The sequence below is a fragment of the Hemitrygon akajei genome, chromosome 24 (assembly GCF_048418815.1).
Source record: "Hemitrygon akajei chromosome 24, sHemAka1.3, whole genome shotgun sequence".
NCBI classification, from domain to species: Eukaryota; Metazoa; Chordata; class Chondrichthyes; order Myliobatiformes; family Dasyatidae; genus Hemitrygon; species Hemitrygon akajei.
Window position 1 is genome coordinate 58,683,911 of NC_133147.1, and position 22,383 is coordinate 58,706,293.

General features: G+C 42.1%; 1 protein-coding gene across 1 annotated transcript in view; it reads right to left on the reverse strand.

The window, feature by feature from the left end:
- The window catches only part of LOC140716089 (uncharacterized), a 49,806-nt gene extending 27,899 nt beyond the window's left edge, over positions 1-21,907 (reverse strand). The window contains exons 1-5 of the mRNA XM_073028791.1: positions 21,786-21,907; positions 19,791-19,891; positions 19,017-19,127; positions 7,390-7,420; positions 6,374-6,400 (exon numbers count right to left, since the gene is read on the reverse strand). Of these exons, the coding sequence (XP_072884892.1) occupies positions 6,374-6,400; positions 7,390-7,420; positions 19,017-19,127; positions 19,791-19,891; positions 21,786-21,861 (346 nt within the window). The 5' untranslated portion in view covers positions 21,862-21,907. The remainder of the gene's footprint in view (positions 1-6,373; positions 6,401-7,389; positions 7,421-19,016; positions 19,128-19,790; positions 19,892-21,785) is intronic.
- Positions 21,908-22,383: the final 476 nt, after the last annotated feature.

Sequence of the window (22,383 nt, forward strand, 5' to 3'; positions counted from 1 at the left end):
TCTCTGCACTGTCTCTAATTTATTGATATCTTTCCTATAATTCGGTGACCAGAACTGTACACAATATTCCAAATTTGGCCTTACCAATGCCTTGTACAATTTTAACATCACATCCCAACTTCTGTACTCAATGCTCTGATTTATAAAGGCCAGCATTCCAAAAGCCTTCTTCACCACCCTATCTACATGAGACTCCACCTTCAGGCAACTATGCACTGTTATTCCTAGATCTCTCTGTTCCACTGCATTCCTCAATGCCCTACCATTTACCCTGTATGTTCTATTTGGATTATTCCTGCCAAAATGTAGAACCTCACACTTCTCAGCATTAAACTCCATCTGCCAACGTTCAGCCCATTCTTCTAACCGGCATAAATCTCCCTGCAAGCTTTGAAAACCCACCTCATTATCCACAACACCTCCTACCTTAGTATCATCAGCATACTTACTAATCCAATTTACCACCCCATCATCCAGATCATTTATGTATATTACAAATAACATTGGGCCCAAAACAGATCCCTGAGGCACCCCGCTAGTCACCGGCCTCCGTCCCGATAAACAATTATCCACCACTACTCTCTGGCATCTCCCATCTAGCCACTGTTGAATCCATTTTATTACTCCAGCATTAATACCTAACGACTGAACCTTCTTAACTAACCTTCCATGTGGAACTTTGTCAAAGGCCTTGCTGAAGTCCATATAGACTACATCCACTGCCTTACCCTCGTCAACATTCCTCGTAACTACTTGAAAAAATTCAGTAAGGTTTGTCAAACATGACCTTCCACGCACAAATCCATGCTGGCTACTCCTAATCAGATCCTGTCTATCCAGATAATTATAAATACTATCTCTAAGAATACTTTCCATTAATTTACCCACCACTGATGTCAAACTGACAGGTCTATAATTGCCAGGCTTACTTCTAGAACCCTTTTTAAACAATGGAACCACATGAGCAATACGCCAATCCTCCGGCACAATCACCGTTTCTAATGACATCTGAAAGATCTCCGTCAGAGCTCCTGCTATCTCTACACAAAATTCCCTCAAGGTCCTGGGGAATATCCGGTCAGGACCCGGAGATTTATCCACTTTTAAATTTCTTAAAAGCGCCAGTACTTCCACCTCTTTAATTGTCATAGGTTCCATAACTTCCTTACTTGTTTCCCACACCTTACACCATTCAATATCCTTCTCCTTAGTGAATACCGAAGAGAAGAAATCGTTCAAAATCTCTCCCATCTCCCTCAGCTCCACACATAGCTGACCACCCTGATTCTCTAAGGGACCAATTTTATCCCTCACTATCCTCTTGCTTTTAATATAACTGTAGAAGCCTTTCAGATTTACTTCCACCTTATTTGCCAAACCAAACTCGTAACTTCTTTTAGCTTTTCTAATCTCTTTCTTAAGTTTCCTTTTACATTCTTTATATTCCTCGAGCAATTCCTTTACTCCATGCTGCCTATATCTATTGTAGACATCCCTCTTTTTTCGAACCAAGTTTCTAATATCCCTTGAAAACCATGGCGCTTTCAAACCTTTAACCTTTCCTTTCAACCGAACAGGAACATAAAGATTCTGTACCCTCATAATTTCACCCTTAAATGACCTCCATTTCTCTATTACATCCTTCCCATAAAACAACTTGACCCAATCCACTCTCTCTAAATCCCTGCGCATCTCCTCAAAGTTAGCCTTTCTCCAATCAAAAATCTCAACTCTAGGTCCAGTCCTGTCCTTCTCCATAATTATATTGAAGCTAATGCTATTGTGATCACTGGACCCGAAGTGCTCCCCAACACATACATCTGTCAGCTGACCTATCGCATTCCCTAACAGGAGATCCAACACTGCCCCATCTCTAGTCGGTACTTCTATGTATTGTTGCAAAAAGCTATCCTGCACACATTTCACAAACTCTAAACCATCCAGCCCTTTTACAGAATGAGCTTCCCAATCTATGTGTGGAAAATTAAAATCTCCCACAATCACCACCTTGTGTTTACTACAAATATCTGCTATCTCCTTACACATTTGCTCTTCCAACTCACGCTCCCCATTAGGTGGCCTATAATACACTCCTATCAGTGTTACTACACCTTTCCCAATCCTCAATTCCACCCAAATAGCCTCCCTAGAGGAGCTCTCTAATCTATCCTTCCAAAGCACCGCCATAAGATTTTCTCGGACAAGCAATGCAACACCTCCTCCTCTGGCCCCTCCTACTCTATCACACCTGAAGCAACTAAATCCAGGAATATTTAGTTGCCAATCACACCCTTCCTGCAACCATGTTTCACTAATAGCTACAACATCATAATTCCAGGTATCAATCCACACTTTAAGCTCATCCACCTTTCTTACAATGCTCCTAGCATTAAAATAGATACATTTAAGATACTCTCCACCTCCTCCTCTCTTTTCATCCCTAGCAATGCATTCAAATTTATTACCCTTTTCTTTCTTCTCCCCTACAACTTCAGGCTGAGCGCATCCCTTCTCCATCACCTGCCTTTCCTCCCTCACACACTGTCTACTTACTTGCTCTACTGGTGAACTAACCTCCTCTCCCATAGTTTCCTCAAATTGATTTCCGCCCCCCCATCTTACTAGTTTAAAGTCTGCCCTGTAGCCCTAGCAAACCTCCCCACTAGGATATTGGTCCCCCCAGGATTCAAGTGTAACCCGTCCTTCTTGAACAGGTCACGCCTACCCCAGAAGAGGTCCCAATGATCCAGAAACTTGAATCCCTGCCCCCTGCTCCAATCCCTCAACCACGCATTCATCCTCCACCTAATTCCATTCCTACTCTCACTGTCGCGTGGCACAAGCAGTAATCCCGAGATTACTACCTTTGCGGTCCTTCTTCTTAACTGCCTTCCTAACTCCCTATACTCTCGTTTCAGGACCTCTTCCCCTTTCCTACCTATGTCATTGGTACCTACATGTACCACGACCTCTGGCTCCTCACCCTCCCACTTCAGGATATCTTGGACGCGATCAGAAATGTCCCGGACCCTGGCACCAGGGAGGCAAACTACCATCCGGGACTCCCGATCACCTCCACAGAACCGCCTGTCTGAACCCCTGACTATCGAGTCCCCTATTACTATGGTCCTCTTTCTTCTATCCCTACCCTTCTGAGCTACAGGGCCGTCCTCTGTGCCGGAGGCCCGGCCACTGTCACTTCCTCCAGGTAGGCTGTCCCCCCCAACAGTACTCAAACATGAGTACTTATTGTCAAGGGGTACAGCCACTGGGGTACTCTCTAGTACCTGCCCCTTCCCCTTCCTGACCGTGACCCACCTATCTGCCTCCCGTGGCCCCGGAGTGACCACCTGCCTGTAACTCCTCTCTGTCACCTCCTCACTCTCCCTGACCAGGCGAAGGTCATCGAGCTGCAGCTCCAGTTCCCTAACTCGGTCCCTCAGGAGCTGCAATTCGACACACCTGGCGCAGATGTGGACGTCCGGGAGGCTCGGAGACTCCAGGACCTCCCACATCCGACACCGAGAACAACAAGCTGCCCTCACACTCATACTTCCCGAATAATTGAAAATAACAAGGAGAACTAAAAGATAAGCCTGCTGTGCCCTCTTCCGCCTAAGCCCTACACTCTGCTCCCGGCTCACTCCGCTGCCCGCAAACGAAGCTGCCCGCTGCTTAAGGCTGTGTTCTTTTTATATCTTCCCTCCTTCCCAGGCCTCCTTCACGCGCCTGCGCAGTCCTGCCTCTCAGAACTCCGATCTGAGAAGCAATTTGAAAATGGCCGCCGCCGCACTTCTTCTCAAAGCCTCGCTGTCCTCTTCCAAAAGAGGACATGGAAGGTTAGTTAGGAAGGTTCAATCGTTAGGTATTAATATTGAAGTAGTAAAATGGATTCATCAGTGGCTGGATGGGAGATGCCAGAGGGTAGTGGTGGATAACTGTTTGTCAGGCTGGAGGCCAGTGACTAGTGGTGTGCCTCAGGGATCTGTACTGGGTCCAATGTTGTTTGTCATATACATTAATGATCTGGATGATGGGGTGGTAAATTGGATTAGTAAGTATGCAGATGATACTAAGATAGGTGGCGTTGTGGATAATGAAGTAGGTTTTCAAAGCTTGCAGAGGGATTTAGGTCAGTTAGAAGAGTGGGCTGAAAGATGGCAGATGGAGTTTAATGCTGATAAGTGTGAGGTGATTTGTAGGATTAATCAAAATAGGACATACATGGTAAATGGTAGGGCATTGAAGAATGCAGTAGAACAGAGTGATCTAGGAGTGGTGTATTGTTCCCAGAAGGTGGAATCTCATATGGATAGGGTGGTGAAGAAAGCTTTTGGTATGCTGGCCTTTATAAATCAGAGCATTGAGTATAGGAGTTGGGATATAATGTTAAAATTTTACAAGGCATTGGTGAGGCCAAATTTCAAGTATTGTGTATAGTTCTGATCACCAAATTATAGGAAAGATGTCAACAAAATAGAGAGAGTAAAGAGGAGATTTACTAGAATGTTACCTGGGTTTCAACACCTAAGTTACAGAGAAAGGTTGAACAAGTTAGGTCTTTATTCTTTGGAGTGTAGAAGGTTGAGGGGGGACAATAGAGGTATTAAAATTATGAGGGGGATAGATAGAGTTGACGTGGATAAGCTTTTTCCATTGAGAGTAGGGGAGATTCAAATAAGAGGACATGAGTTGAGAGTTAGGGGGCAAAAGTTTAGGGGTAACACGAGGGGGAACTTCTTTACTCAGAGAGTGGTAGCTGTGTGGAATGAGTTTCCAGTAGAAGTGGTAGAGGCAGGTTCGATATTGTCATTTTTTAAAAAATGGATAGGTATATGTACAGGAAAGGAATGGAGGGTTACGGGCTGAGTGCAGGTCGGTGGGACGAGGTGAGAGTAAGTGTTCGGCACGGACTAGAAGGGCTGAGATGGCCTGTTTCTGTGTTGTAATTGTTATATGGTTAAATCGCTCTCGGTGACAGCCGCCACCATGAATTGCCTCCGACTCCAAAGGGAGTTTACATTCTATCGCTTGCGATGATTGTTAATCACACTTTTTCTGGCAAACAAAGAGTTTAGTTGTTTTCCCTGCTTCCTCGGCCACCAGCCAGGCGTCGCTGAGCTTCACCACCACCACCTGAGCCGGAACTGGTCCCTGATTTGTGTCTTCGTTGCCTGTGTGTTGTCTAAATCTACATTGCCAGTGATGCTGCTGCAAGCTAGACTTTCATTGTCTCGGAGCCTCACTGTACCAGTGCACAGGGCACTGAGTTCAAATTCCCTTCCATCTACATCCTACTCCTCTTCCCTCCATCTCTGTACACCCCCCCCATCCCTCTCCCTCCTATCCCCTTCCCACTATTACACCCACCCTGACATTGTCTCCTCTCCCCTCTCCCTCAGGTACAAGAAAGGCTGAAAGCACCTACCACTAGGCTCAGGAACAGCTTCTACCTGGCTGTTATCAGATTATTGAACAGTGTCCTAGGATGTCAAGATGGACTCTTCACCTCGTAATCCATCCTGTTATGGTCCTGTTTATTGTCTGCCTGCACTGCACTATGTTACAATTTAATCTGCATTCTGTTATTGTTTTCCCTTATTCTACCCCAATGCACTGTGTAATGATATCATCTGTATGAACAGTTGCAAGATTTTCACTGTACTTTGGTACATCTAACAATAAAAAAAATGACTGCCACAGCTCAGCATATCATGGAAACCAGCCTCTCTGTCCACACTTCCTGCTGACTTGATAAAACGGCCAGCAAAATCAAAGACCCCTCTCACACTGGACACTATCTCTTCTCCCCTCTCCCATCGGGCAGAAGGTACTAAAGCCCAAAAACATGTCCCACCAGGCTCAAGGACAGCTTCTACCCCACTGTTATCAGACTATTAAATAGATCTCTAGTGTATGTAATTGGAGTCCTGCCCTCACAATCTATGTCGTTATGATCTTCCACCTCGTTGTCTGCCTGCACTGCACTTTCTCTATAAGACTTTATTCTGTATTCTGTTATTGTTTTACCTTGTTCTACCTTAATGTCCTGTGTAATGACCTGATCTGTATGAATAGTGTACAAGACAAGATTTTCACTGTATCTCAGAATACATGACAATAATAACCATACCAGTGATTACAGGCTACGAACAGTGGGAGCAAGGGAGGAACATGGGAGGGGTGAGGAATATAGGAGGGGATGAGAGATGAGGGAAAGGGTAGGGAGCAACTGAGGATTAGAGGGAGGGAGTGATCATGCAGGGGAGGTTGGGATGATGGAGGGGAAAGAGTGAACATGAGGGGAGTGAGGGAGGGGGGCAGGGGAGAGGAATGAGGGACAATGGAGGGTCACCCTCGGCGATCCACTCACCTTTATTACTTTTGGCATCCTCCATCCCTGGGAAAAGCAGCAACCATAACATTAGTGGGACAGATCCAACCTCCATCCCTCTCTCCCCACTCCTGATCACCACCCATCACCTCACTCATTCTCCATCCACCCCCTCCATCCATCCCTCTCCCCTCCACCCCCTTCTCTCCGTTCCACCACTCTCCCCAACTCCCTCTGTACCTTTCTGTCCCACTCCTTCCCTCCATCCCCATCCCTACTCCCTCCCTCCGTCACACAGTCACACTCAGTCCCTGCATTTCACCCTTCCTCATCGACTCCCTTTTCCTCCCTCCTACTCTCGCTCCCCTCCCCTCCACCGGACACCCTCCAGACATCACAAGACTCTGCTGCTCAAAGCATATCCCTGCATTTTATACCGCCTCATGTGACCTGCCGCAAGACGCGGGTTCCTGTCGGGGCCAAAGCCCCATGGACCTCACTTCCCCGTCCTCTCTACCTCCCTGTTAAATCTACCCCCACCCCCCAAGTGTACAGTTCTCACTGCCTCAGTAAAGCAGCCTGCAGAATCAATGACCCGACCCACTCCATATATTCTCTCTTCTCCCTCCCATCAAGCAGAAGATACAAAAGCCTGAAAGCACGCCCCACCAGGCCCAAGAACCGCTTCTACCCCACTGCTATCAGACTATTAAATAGATCTCTAGTGTATGAAATTGAGCTCGTGCCCTTACAATCTATGTCGTATGATGTTACACCTTATTGTCTGCCTGCACTACACTTTCTCTGTAACTGTAACACTTTATTCTGTATTCTGTTCTTGTTTTCCCTTGCTCTACCTCAATTCACTGTGTAATGATCTGATCTGTAAGAACAGTGTGCAAGACAAGATCTTCACTGAACCTGGGTACCTGGGATAATAATAAGATAATTTTCCCATGATCCTGGTGTAATCTGTGTGTAATTTGTGTTCTATGTGCTGTCTGCTATCTGTCAGTGATTAAACGTTGATTGCAATACAGGAAGACCAGACTGACCTTGAGCTTTATAATGCGTCTCTACGCCATCCTGTAAGAGAAAGAGGAGAGAGTGGCAGGGATCACTCACATGTGAGTTGGTACAACTGCTCAACACAGTACATTGGGAAGGAAGGGGTTGTAGAGTCGCAGTAGTGTGTTACAGCTGAATGCCAGAGGGTCGGGGTAGCAGACGCCGAAACATAGAGACATAGAAAATAGGTGCAGGAGTAGGCCATTCGGCCCTTCGAGCCTGCACTGCCATTCAGTATGATCATGCCTGATCATCCAACTCAGAACCCTGTACCTGCTTTCTCTCCATACCCCCTGAACCCTTTAGCCACAAGGGCCATATCTAACTTCCTCTTAAATATAGCCAATGAACCGGCCTCAACTGTTTCTTGTGGCAGAGAATTCCACAGATTCACCACTCTCTGTACGAAGAAGTTTTTCCTCATCTCGGTCCTAAAAGGCTTCCCCTTTATCCTTAAACTGTGACCCCTCGTTCTGGACTTCCCCAACATCAGAAACAATCTTCCTGCATCTAGCCTGTCCAATCCCTTTAGAATTTTATACGTTTCAATAAGATCCCCCCTCAGTCTTCTAAATTCCAGTGAGTATAAGCCTAGTCGATCCAGTCTTTCTTCATATGAAAGTCCTGCCATCCCAGAAATCAATCTGGTGAACCTTCTCTGTACTCTCTCTATGGCAAGAATGTCTTTCCTCAGATTAGGGGACCAAAACTGCACACAATACTCTAGGTGCAGTCTCACCAAGGCCTTGTACAACTGCAGTAGAACCTCCCTGCTCCTGTACTCAAATCCTTTTGCTATGAATGCCATCATACCATTTGCCTTTTTCACCGCCTGCTGTACCTGCATGCCCACATTCAATGACTGGTGTACAATGACACCCAGGTGTCGTTGCACCTCCCCTTTTCCTAATCGGCCACCGTTCAGATAATAATCTGTTTTCCTGTTCTTGCAACCAAAGTGGATAACCTCACATTTTTCCACATTAAATTGCATCTGCCATGAATTTGCTCACTCACTTAACCTATCCAAGTCATCCTGCATCCTCTTAGCATCCTCCTCACAGTTAACACCGCCGCCCAGCTTCGTGTCATCCGCAAACTTGGAGATGCTGCATTTAATTCCCTCGTCTAAATCATTAATATATATTGTAAACAACTGGAGTCCCAGCACTGAGCCTTGCAGTACCCCACTAGTCAATGCCTGCCATTCTGAAAAGGTCCTGTTTACTCCCACTCTTTGCTTCCTGTTTGCCAACCAATTCTCCTTCTTTTTCAATCTCTTTATTATTATTAATAATATTATGAACAAAATACAATTGATATATTAATAAAGGGATTACAAACATACAAATTCCCATTACACATGAAAGAATACATAAGCAATGATTACAGTATAAATGAGTTTTCCCAAAACATGGACTATATAGTATATGTATGAACAAGGTAAATCTAGGTATTTCATAATATATGATATAAAAAAAACAGAAAAAAGAAAAAAAAATGATTGCAAAATTGACTAAAATACTAATCTAATAACTAATGAAGAAGCAAAAAGAAGCAAAAAAAGAAAAAAAAAGAAAAACTAAAAAGGAAAAAAAAGGGCTGTTTATAATATCTCACAAGAATACATAATCATCAGTGTCATCAACTCCGATCCTCTCAACATAAATAAGATTAAAGCTGGAAAATCCAATAAGCTTGGAACAGGGTCATATTACATCATATGAAAATATTGAATAAATGGTCTCCATATCTCTTCTAATTTAATAGAGGTATCGAATACACCACTTCTAATTTTTTCTAAATTTAAACATAAAATAGTTTGAGAAAGCCAATGAAATACAGTGGGAGGATTAATTTCCTTCCAATTCAACAAAATAGATCTTCTAGCCATCAAAGTGAGAAATGCAATCATTCGACAGGCGGAAGAAGATAAATGAAGTGAGTCCATCATTGGTAAACCGAAAATTGCGGTAATAGGATGGGGTTGTAAATCGATGTTCAATACCGCAGAGATAATATCAAAAATATCTTTCCAATATTTTTTCAAAAGCGGACATGACCAAAACATATGAGTTAAAGACGCGATTTCAATTTGACATCTATCACAAATAGGGTTTATATAAGAATAAAAATGAGCTAATTTATCCTTGGACATATGGGCCCTATGTACGACCTTAAATTGTATTAATGAATGTTTGGCACATATAGATGATGTATTAACTAATTGAAGAATTCTATCCCAATTCTCAATAGGAATAATAAGATTAAGCTCTCTTTCCCAATCATTTTTTGTTTTATAAAGGGGCCCTGAATGTATCTTCATAATTATATTATAAAGTTTTGATATAAACTCTTTTTGAAAAGGGTTTAATTCGAACAAACTCTCCAAAATATCTGAAGAGACAAAATTTGGAAACGTAGGAAGTACCGTACTTAAAAAATGCCTAACCTGTAAATATCTAAAAAAATGAAATCTAGGCAAATTATATTTATTAGATAATTGCTCAAAAGACATAAAGCAATTGTCCAAAAATAAATCAGAAAATCTTAGTAAACCCTTAGTTTTCCAAGCCAAAAAAGCTTGATCTATAATTGAAGGGTGGAAAAAACAATTAGATACAATAGGAATATTTAAAACGAATTGAGTCATCCCGAAAAATTTCCGAAACTGAAACCATATACGTAAGGAATATTTAACTATCGGGTTGTCAATTCGTTTCGGCAATTTAGAAAGAGCAAAAGGGAGAGAAGTCCCTAAAATAGAACCCAGAGCATAACCTGGTACTGATTTAATTTCCAAACTCACCCAATGAGGGCCAAAAGAACCATCCCAGTCTTTCAACCAACATAACAAATATCTAATATTAACTGCCCAATAATAAAATCTGAAATTAGGTAATGCCAACCCACCTTTCTTCTTTGTCTTCTGTAAGTATATTTTACCTAATCTGGGATTTTTATTCTGCCATATATATGAGGAAATTTTTGAATCAACATTAGTAAAAAAAGATTTCGGAATAAAAATTGGTACTGCTTGAAAAATATATAAAAACTTAGGTAAAATAACCATCTTAATAGCATTAATCCTACCTATCAGAGATAAAGATAATGGTGACCACTTAGTAAACAAGCCTTTAATCTGATCAATTAAGGGTAAAAAATTAAACCTAAATAATTCTTTATGGTTTTTTGTGATTTTAATCCCTAAGTAAGTAAAAGAGTCATTAATTAATTTAAAAGGTAAATTTCCATAACTTGGGACCTGTCTATTCAAAGGAAACAATTCACTCTTATTAAGATTTAACTTATACCCAGAGAACTCACTAAATTGAGCCAACAATGATAGAACTGCTGGAATAGATTTCTCAGGGTTAGAAATGAATAATAATAAATCATCTGCATACAAAGATACCTTATGAATATCTGTCCCACGATTAATACCCAAAATATCCTGTGATTCTCTGATAGCAATTGCCAAAGGTTCTAAAGCAATATTAAATAGTAAAGGGCTAAGAGGACAACCTTGTCTAGTGCCCCGAAATAAACGAAAAAAGGGAGATCTTTGATTATTAGTAAACACCGAGGCTACTGGAGTGTGATAAATCAGTTTAATCCAAGAAATGAATGTCGGACTAAAATTAAACTTCTCCAACACATAAAATAAGTAAGGCCATTCAACTCTATCAAATGCTTTCTCCGCATCTAATGAAATAACACATTCTGAAGTGCTATGTGAAGGAGTATAAACAATATTCAGTAATCTCCTAACATTGAAAAAAGAATAGCGATTTTTAATAAAACCGGTTTGATCTTCCGAAATAATTTGGGGTAATACCTTCTCCAGCCTGGAAGCCAGTAACTTGGAAAAGATCTTGGAGTCCACATTCAATAAAGATATTGGTCTATAGGATGCAGTCAGTAGGGTCTTTATCTTTCTTCAGTATTAAAGAAATGGAAGCTCTATAAAAAGATTGTGGCAAATTCCCCAATCTAATTGCTTCTTCAAAAACCCTGCATAACCAAGGTGACAGAGTAGCGGAAAAACATTTTAAAAATTCTACTGTATACCCATCTGGACCTGGTGCTTTCCCAGAATTCATTGAGGAAATAACCCCTTTAATTTCTGCATCCGTAATCGAAGTATCTAATATTGAAAGATCATCGGATGATAATTTTGGAAAATTCAATTTCTCAAGGAAATCACACATGGTATTATGATCCTGAGGGAATTCCGATTGATACAGGGAGGTATAAAAGTCTTGAAATGACTTATTTATCTCATCAAGGTTAACTGTCAAATCCCCATTCTGCTGACGAATCTTAGTGATTTGACGTTTAACCAAAACATTCTTCAACTGACTAGCTAACAGTTTACCTGATTTATCACTATGTATATAAAAATCAGATCTGGTTTTCATTAATTGATTTTCAATTGGAGATGTAAGTAATAAACTATGTTCCATTTGAAGTTCAACCCTTTGTTTGTAAAGCTCCTTACTAGGAGTGATCGAATATTTCTTGTCAATCTCTTTAATTTTATCAACCAATAAAAGAGTTTCCTTCTTAATGCGTTTTCTCAGACCAACAGAGTAAGAGATAATCTGTCCACATATATACGCTTTAAAAGTATCCCAAAGTGTTCCGCAAGAAATATCATCCGTGGAATTAGTTGAAAAGAAGAAATCGATCTGCTCCTTCATAAATTTAATAAAGTCCAGATCTTGCAATAAGGTAGAGTCAAATCGCCATTGTCTAACATTAGAAGCTGTATCCATAAATTTAATAGAAAGTTTTAATGGAGCATGGTCAGAGATAGCTATAATATCATAATTACAACCAATTACCGAAGGAATAAAACAAGAGTCAATAAAAAAATAATCAATTCTCGAATAGGAATGATAAACATGTGAGAAAAAAGAAAACTCTTTGTCGTTAGGATGCTGAAATCTCCAAATATCAAAAATTCCATTATCAGTCAAAAAGGAGTTAATACAAGTGGCCAACTTATTGGGTAAAGTCTGAATAGATATAGATTTGTCCATCAAAGGATTTAAACAACAATTAAAGTCACCACCCATTATTAACTTATATTCATTTAGATTAGGTAAAGAAGTAAATAAGGACTTTAAAAAATCAGGACAATCCACATTTGGAGCATAAACATTAACCATAGCAACCTTTTTATTACAAAGTAAACCCGTAATTAACAAAAATCTACCATTCGGATCCGAAAGGATATTGTGTTGAACAAATGCAATAGAGGAGTCAATAACAATTGAAACTCCCTTAACTTTGGCATTCGAATTCGAATGATACTGTTGACCCCGCCAAGACCTAAAAAAGCGATATTTGTCCTCCTTCCTCACATGAGTTTCTTGTACAAAAATGATATGAGCATTAAGTCTTTGGAATACTTTGAAAATCTTCTTTCGTTTAATCAGATGGTTTAAACCATTAGTATTACAAGACACAAAATTAATGGTCTGAGTCATGCTTCTGAAGTCAACCCTTTGGTATAGAAAAGGTTAACCAAATTATAAACTCATGCACCCGGAAGAGGAACAAAAATAAAGAGCGGACCCGGAAGTGACGACATCGTAGACATATTTGTAGTTCAGAAACAGCCCAAATAAAAAAAACTAAAACAAACTGGTAAAAGAAAAATAAAATTAGAAAACAGACCATCCCCCACCCCCACAAGAAAAAGAAAAGCCAAAATATAGCTAGAAAAAGGAAAAAATGAGACTAATTCTACCCCCATATCAGCGGAAGACCACTCAGTATATAAAGGATATATATTTTAAAAAACCACCCCGACTTTAAAATTAAACTAAACTAAAAACCATGCTTCTTAATATACTTAGTTGTAAAAAAAAGAATATAATCACTAAAAGCTTATAAATCGGGTTATAACCCAAACAAATCAAGAAATATTTAAACTATGATAAGCGATGCATTATAGGAAGAAGACGAGAAAAGAAAAAATAATACCATCTTAAACAAAACCAAGAATATTTTTCCAAAAAACCACCATCTTAATAAAAAAGAATTTCCCTTCGAAAGGTTAAAAATATACCTTTGAGGGAACAAAAATAATAGTCAAAAATATAGTATAATGGTTAAAGTGTATAAAACAGAGCGATTAATAAAACGAAAACACACTTTAACTTAAATATTAAGTATAGGATAAACCTACACCAATAACCAGAGACTAACTCTGGTTTAAGAAATCGAAAACCATCTTACACGATCAGAATCACTCATTTATTAGAGATTAGTGTCTGTGGCAGTAGGGAAGTTCTCCTCCAGATACTTTCTCGCTTCAGATGTAGAAAGGAAAACCTGGCATGGAGCATTCGACGGAGAGATTCTAAACTTCGCAGGGTATAAGAGCGCAGGTTTTAGATCTTTCTCATAACATTCAGACATCAGAGGTTTAAAAAGAAGCCTTTTCTTCATAACTTCAGGACTAAAATCTTCAACCAAACGGAAGTGGTACTCTTGAAATTTAATCATTCCAGCCCGCCGAGCCACACGAATAAGTTGTTCTTTGTCATGTACATAGTGAAACCGGACAATTACCACCGGGGGTTTAGCTGAAGCACTCGATGAACGACGCCAAATTCTATGTGCTCGATCAAGTAACGGGGGATTCTCTGGGAAAACCGACGGGAACAAATCTTTTAAAAGTTGAGCAAAATATTTCGAAGGATCGCCTTTTTCTATGCCATCTGGGAGACCAAGTATACGTAGGTTCTGTCTTCTGGACCGATTCTCAAAGTCGACACTCTTGGCTTTAAGTGTTTCCACCAGTTTAATGGTCGAAATTAAATCCTGTTGCAATTTTTCAATTGTCAAATCTCGTTTCCGAGCTTCTTCTTGCAGAGACGCAATAAGAACCTGCTGCTGGTTAATTACTGAATCCGTCTTAACCATATAATCTTGAAAAGTCTTTATATCTTGTTTAAAAACTTGTTGTAGTTCATCAAATTTTTTATCCAAAACCTCCATAAACAGTTCATAAGTTAATTCAGTGCGTTGCGGATGAGCTTGCTTCTTTCCATTACCGTTCGGGTTGCGCCCCGGTTCTCATCCTTTAGATCTAAGAGCCATTTCTGTTTGCATATCTTCAAAAATTCACAATAAACTCTTAACGATAAGCCCAAGAAGATAGCAAAAATCTTTTGGTGTAGGTAAAAATAAGTTGGATAAGGGTGATCAAAGATTAAAAAAAGTAAAGGTTATGGAGCGAATCTAAAACAGTACTCACTCCATGAGCATGTCCCACTGACCCCCCCCCCCCTCACCAACCAATTCTCTATCCACATCAATACCATACCCCCAATACTGTATGCTTTAAGTTTGCACACTAATCTCCTGTGTGGGACCTTGTCAAAAGCCTTTTGAAAATCTAAATATACCACATCCACTGGCTCTCCCCTATCCACTCTACTAGTTACATCTTCAAAAAATTCTATCAGATTCGTCATACATGATTTTCCTTTCACAAATCCATGCTGACTTTGTCCGATGATTTCACCTCTTTCCAAATGTGCTGTTATCACATCTTTGATAACCGACTCTAGCATTTTCCCCACCACCGATGTCAGACTAACCGATCTATAATTCCCCGGTTTCTCTTTCCCTCCTTTTTTAAAAAGTGGGGTTACATTAGCCACCCTCCAATCCTCAGGAACTAATCCAGAATCTAAAGAGTTTTGAAAAATTATCACTAATGCATGCACTATTTCTTGGGCTACTTCCTTAAGCACTCTGCGATGCAGACCATCTGGCCCTGGGGATTTATCTGCCTTTAATCCCTTCAATTTACCGTAGATTCCGGACTACAGAGCGCACCTGATTAAAAGCCGCTGGCTCTAATTTTAGAAAGAAAATCAATTTTTTACTTGTACAGGCCGCACCGGATTTTAGGCCGCACCGGATTTTCGGCCGCACCGGATTTTCGGCCGCAGGTGTCCCACGTTGTAATATGAGATATTTACACAGAAAGATATTACACGTGAGGATTTTTTAACTTTTAGTTAAATCCATATGGTAACATAAACAAATACATATTGCAAATGCTTTTTTTCGAACCGTGCCTGTAACGCGGCTACTTTTAAATATACGTTGCGTATACTTTTTTACTGAACAACATTCCAATATCTCCTAACAACTGGTAAAAAATATATATACTGCAGCCTACCAGGAAAAGTTATTGATCACCTTTAACTTAAAAGCAGCGTTCGCTCAGATCCAATGCCGCTCGCGTAATGCCGCTCGCCCCCCCGCCTTCCCGTTTATCGCAAACTGGCATTTTTCCCACAAGATGCGGCGAAACCGGGTGTGACGTCATAGCATCCCGCGATGTAGTACAGAAAACCAATATAGTTAAAACACTTCTAACTTTAACTAGAAAATGAATTACTAAGCGAAAATATTATAAACTAAATAACTGCCATAAAGGCAGCACAATGCTTTTCTTCGAGTGTTTTCCATGTTGATGAGGGTGAGTACAAATGACTGATTTACAATATTTTAATTGTGAAAGTGCGCTTGATTTATCGTACAATTTCATTGGACCTCTGTGAACTACTCATCAATTTTATTGGTCTACTGTTACGAGGCAAAATGTTTTTGGCGGCATGAAAAAAATCATGCATTAGCCGCACCGTATTAAAGGCCGCAGAGTTCAAAGTTGTTCAAAATGTGGGAAAAAAGTAGCGGCTTATAATCCGACATCTACGGTACCTAACACCACTTCCCTACTAATATGTATTTCCCTCAGTTCCTCCATCTCACTAGACCCTCGGTCCCCTACTATTTCCAGAAGATTGTTTATGTCCTCCTTAGTGAAGACAGAACCAAAGTAGTTATTCAATTGGTCTGCCATGTCCTTGTTCCCTATGATCAATTCACCTGTTTCTGACTGTAAGGGACCTACATTTGTCTTGACCAATCTTTTTCTTTTCACATATCTATAAAAGCTTTTACAGTCAGTTTTTAAGTTCCCTGCCAGCTTTCTCTCATAATCTTTTTTCCCTTTCCTAATTAAGCCCTTTGTCCTCCTCTGCTGGTTTCTGAATTTCTCCCAGTCCTCAGGTGTGCCGCTTGTTTTTTGCTAATTTATATGTTTCTTCTTTGGACTTGATACTATCCCTAATTTCCCTTGTCAGCCACGGGTGCACTACCTTCCCTGGTTTATTCTTTTGCCAAACTGGGATGAACAATTGTTGTAGTTCATCCATGCGATCTTTAAATGCTTGCCATTGCATATCCACCGTCAACCCTTTAAGTATCATTTGCCAGTCCATCTTAGCTAATTCATGTTTCATACCTTCAAAGTTACCCTTCTTTAAGTTCAGAACCTTTGTTCCTGAATTAACTATGTCACTCTCCATCTTAATGAAGAATTCCACCATATTATGGTCACACTTACCCAAGGGGCCTTGCACGACAAGATTGCTAACTAACCCTTCCTCATTGCTCAATACCCAATCTAGAATGGCCTGCTCTCTAGTTGGTTCCTCGACATGTTGGTTCAGAAAACCATCCTGCATCCATTCCAAGAAATCCTCTTCCTCAGCACCCTTACCAACTTGGTTCACCCAATCTATATGTAGATTGAAGTCACCCATTATAACTACTGTTCCTTTATTGCACGCATTTCGAATTTCCTGTTTAATGCCATCCCCAACCTTACTACTATTGTTAGGTGGCCTGTACACAACTCCCACCAGCGTTTTCTGCCCCTTAGTGTTATGCAGCTCTACCCATATCGATTCCACATCCTCCAGGCTAATGTCCTTCCTTTCTATTGTGTTAATCTCCTCTCTAACCAGCAATGCTACCCCACCTCCTTTTCTTTCCAGTCTATCCCTCCTGAATATTGAATATCCCTGGATGTTGAGCTCCCATCCTTGGTCACCCTGGAGCCATGTCTCTGTGATCCCAACTATATCATATTCATTAATAACTATCTGCACATTCAATTCATCCACCTTGTTACGAACGCTCCTCGCATTGACACACAAAGCCTTCAGGCTTGTTTTTACAACACTCTTAGCCCTTATACAATTATGTTGAAAAGTGGCCCTTTTTGCTTTTTGCCCTGGATTTGCCTGCCTGCCACTTTTACTTCTCACCTTACTACTTTTTGCTTCTACCCTCATTTTACACCCCTCTGTCTCTCTGCACTTGTTCCCATCCCCCTACCTCATTAGTTTAAATCCCCCTGAACAGCAGTAGCAAACGCTCCCCCTAGGACATTGGTTCCAGTCCAGCCTAGGTGCAGACCGTCCTGTTTATACCAGTCCCATCTCCCCCAGAACTGGTTCCAATGCCCCAGAAATTTGAATCCCTCCCCCTTGCACCATTTTTCAAGCCACGTATTCATCTGAAATATCCTCCTATTTCTACTCTGACTAGCATGTGGCACTGGTAGTAATCCAGAGATTATTACCTTTGTGGTCCTTTTTAGTTTATCTCCTAACTCCCTAAATTCAACTTGTAGGACCTCATCCCATTTTTCACCTATATCGTTGGTACCTATGTGCACCACAACCACTGGCTGTTCACCCTCCAATTCCAGAATGGCCTGCAGCCGCTCAGAGACTTCCTTGACCCTTGCACCAGGGAGGCAACATACCATCCTGGAGTCTCATTTGCAGCCGCAGAAACGCCTATCTATTCCCCTTACAATCGAATCCCCGATCACTATAGCTCTCCCATGCCTTTTCCTTCCCTCCTGTGCTGCAGAGCCACCCATGGTGCCATGAACTCGGCTGCGGCTGCCTTCCCCTGATGAGACATCTCCCCCAACAGTATCCAAAACAGTTTATCTGTTTAGGAGGGAGATGACCTCAGGGGACTCCTGCACTACCTGCCTACTGCTACACTGTCTAGTGGTCACCCTTTCCCTTTCTGCCTGTGTAGCCTTTACCTGCGGTGTGGCCAACTCACTGAAAGTGCTATTCACGACTTTCTCAGCATCGCGGATGCTCCAGTATGAATCCAATCGCAGCTCCAAACGCTCAATGCGGTCTGCCAGAAGCTGCAGTTGGATACACTTCCTGCACACATAGTCGTCAGGGACACTGGAAGTATCCCTGATTTCCCACATGCTGCAGGATGAACAAACCACGGGGCCGATCTCAGCTGCCATGACCTACCCAATACTTGCGTCAACTTTTGAAACTTTCTCCTTTTAAAGGAACTGACCCGACCTTACCTCACTTGGAGTGAAGCTCGTCCTCAGCCTCTGCTCGCCAAAGCTTCACGAGACAAAGCCTTCCTACTCTGTCTCCCACTACTTCGTCACCCGCTACAACGTCGCCCGCTCCGTCTAACTGTTCTCTTTAAATACTCCCACTGCCTCACAGTCCGACTTACATGCGCTTGCGCAGTTGTGCCCCCGAAGAAAATGAAGGGACGGGGCAGGGGGTCGGATGCCGAGGGGGTGGAGTGGGAGTAGGTGGGGGTTACAGAAGCAGAGGGGATGGAGGAAGGAAGGACAGGGCAAGAGAGGGGTGAAAAAGAAAGGGAGAGAGGCAAAAAGATGGCAAGAAATTAAGCAAGAGGGAGATGGAGCTTGGATTGAGGTGATTCTCACCTTGTAACATCTCACCAATGTGGTTTGGCAGCCGTCCACCTTGAATCCCTCAGACCTATTGAGTTTGGTTATGGGCCAATGAAAGACGTCGCCATCAGCAACTGCTGTCCCCTGTAGGAGTGAAAACCCGGGTAGGGAATCAGGGTTGTGGGGAGGAGAAGGGAACAACACAGTTCTCAACAACATCAACTCTGCCCTCTTGCTTGTATACACCCCTCTCACCCCCAACATGCTCATGACACCATCGGGACAAACACTTTGACCATCTACCCTATCCTGTGTAGTGTAGGATGGGGAACTTGATTTACTTATTTAGAGCTGCAGTGCAGAACAGTCCTTTCTGGCCCAACAAGCCACACTGCCCAGCAACCCACCCATCTAACCCATTTAAAAGCCATCTAGACAACTTCATGGATAGGCAAGGTTTACAGGGCAATGGGTTAATCGCAGGCAGATGGGACCGTCTCTCTAGGCAAGACCACAGTCAATTCTTTGGTCTTACTGACGTGGAATGCAAAGTGGCTGCTGCAACACATTCAACAGCGGATCCATCTCACTCCCGTATGCCTCCTCGTCAAGACTCTTCAGGCTTTCTGAGTATGGACCATTTGGGGGAGAAGGGTCTGCTGAGGTGCTGTATATCTCAGTGATTCAAGTGTACCCAGCGCAGTCTAATCCTCCCTGAGAGCGTCGCCCGAGATGGACGCAGTGATCTGAAAGATTCACACCGTCACCCACCACCCTTAGTGCCCACCGGTTCTGAAGGATACTTACATTAATGGAAAGATGTATATAGCTACAGGAAATATTGTAATGTTTGAAATCCAATGAGCAATCTGATGAATAAGTTACATTTTTCACTCTGATGACATTATCTGTGAAAAAAGAACACATACAAATTAATCACCGCTGCATATCCAGCACACAATACAAACCCCAACGCTGAGCGGGCGGTCTCAGAGTTTGTGAAATAGGAGAAATAGACCATTCAGCCCATCTAGTCTTCTCCTGTCAGGTAGTGGGTATACCCAGCCACAAATCAAGAATGGCCCAGGCTCTGTCCCCGGATTGTGTCACTCCCATGGGTACCAAGGAATGAGATACAGGATGGGGTCTAATCCAGGGTTCAGTGCCTGTAAACAGTATTCAGCCCTAATAGAAATTTTCATGCTTTATTGTTTTACACCATTGAATCACAGTGGATTTCATTTGACTCTTTTGACATTGATCAACAGAAAAAGACTCTTCTGTGTCAAAGTGAAAACAGATCTAGACAAAGTGATCTAAATGTAATGCAAATATAAAACACAAAATAATTGATTGCATAAGTATTCACCCCCCCCCCCTTAATATGACACAGCAAATCATCACTGGCACAGCCAGTTGATTTTAGAAGAAACATAATTAGTTAAATGGAGATCACTGTGTGCAGTCAAAGTGTTTCATTTGATTGTAGTGAAAATACACCTGTATCTGGAAGGTCCAATTGCTGGTGGGGCAGTATCTTGGCAAAAAGTACACCATAAAGACAAAAGAACACTATAAGCAACTCCGTAAAAAGGTTATTAAAAAGCACAAAAAAAAATCCAAGTCACCTAATATCCATTGGAGTACAGTTCAGTCAATCATCAAGAAATGGATAGAATATCACACACACACACACACACACACACACACACACACACACACACACACACACACACACACACACACACACACACACACACCGCCCCCCCCACCGTCGTCCAATCTATTCAAAGTTCAAAATACATTTGTGATCAATATATGTATAACTTTTCTTGCATTCATAGAAGAAAAAAAATACAATAGAAATTGATGAAAAACTATGCATAAACAGTCAAAAGCTGACAAACAACCAATGTGCAATAACGAGAGAAGCAATAATGAAAACAATACTGAGAACGAGAATTGTAAAGAGCCCTTGAAAGTGAGTCAGTAGGTAATAGGATAGGTTCAGAGTCGTAGTGAATGAAGTTATCCACTCCAGTTCAAAAACTACTAGTTGTGGAGAAATAACTGTTTCTGAACCTGGTCGTGTTGCGACCCAAGGCTCCCCTAGCCCTTGCCCTATGGGAGTGATGAGAAGAGGGCATGATCACTCACTCAGTGTCAGCAAACCCATACTCTTCCGTCCGTAATATCAACAGTAACGCACACAAAATGCCGGAGTAGCTCAGCAGTTCAGATGGAAAGGAATTCAGAGTTGACGTTTTAGGCCAGGCCGAGACCTTTCATCAGGACCCCGCTCAGTTCATCGAGCATTTCATCTCCTCTCATCAAGGAGGAGGTACAAGTATCTTAGGACAACATACTCAACGTTTTAGAAGCAGCTTCTTCGCCACCGCCATCCAATTTACGAATGGACACATTTTCCGACATGCGCCCTTGATATGAAAGCTGACAGGTTCTTGATTAATCGGCAACGGGAACCAGGCAGGAGAACAGAAACGAAGGTGATAATAAATCAGCCTTGATCGAATGCGGCGCAGCCTTGACTAAATTATGTTGCAATACAGTATCTGAAGGCATCTAAAGACTGCGGGCGGGGAAGAAATCCTTCATCCAAAACTCGAAACCCTACCCCTCTCTTTTCCCCACCGACCTTCCAAAAAAAAAGGGCCTCTCATGCAGCCGAGGTGTAGCTCGGACCGGACATCCCCGGCACACGGGAATAAGGGCGGCTGGAGGGGGTCGTGTGCTCACATGGGAAGGGTCCGGATCCACCCCCCACCGACGGCAGCTCCTCACCTTCAACAAACACCGGAGTGTATAGCCAGACGAAAATTAGTTGTAAAATCACAAGCAAATGCCTAAAGAGCTCCATATTCCTGTGTGTATGTTGCTATGAATGAAGACTTCCGCGTTGTGCTGTTCTACAAGATGATGCAATAATACACATAGCCGGCCAGGCAGCAACTACAGGAAGGAGGACAGTCGGCGTTACGGGCCGAGACCCTTTGTCAGGATTATCCGAAAGAAGAGATAGTAAGAGTTTTGAAAGTGGGAGGGGGAGATCCGAAATGACAGGAGAAGACAGGAGGGGGAGGGGTGAGGCTAAGAGCTGGAAAGTTGATTGGCAAAAGGGATACAGAGCTAGAGCAGGGAGAGGATCAGGAGACAGGAGGCCTGGGGAGAGCGAAAGGGGAAGGGGAGCACCAGAGGAAGATGGAGATCATGCCATCAGGTTGGAGGCTTACTAATTAATAACTCTTAATAATTTCTCATTTGGCTCCTCCCATTTCCTCCAAACTGAAGGTGTAGCTACGGGTCCCAGCTCTGCCTGCCTTTTTGTTGGCTTTGTGGAACAGTCCATGTTCCAAGCCAATACGGGTATCCGTGCCCCACT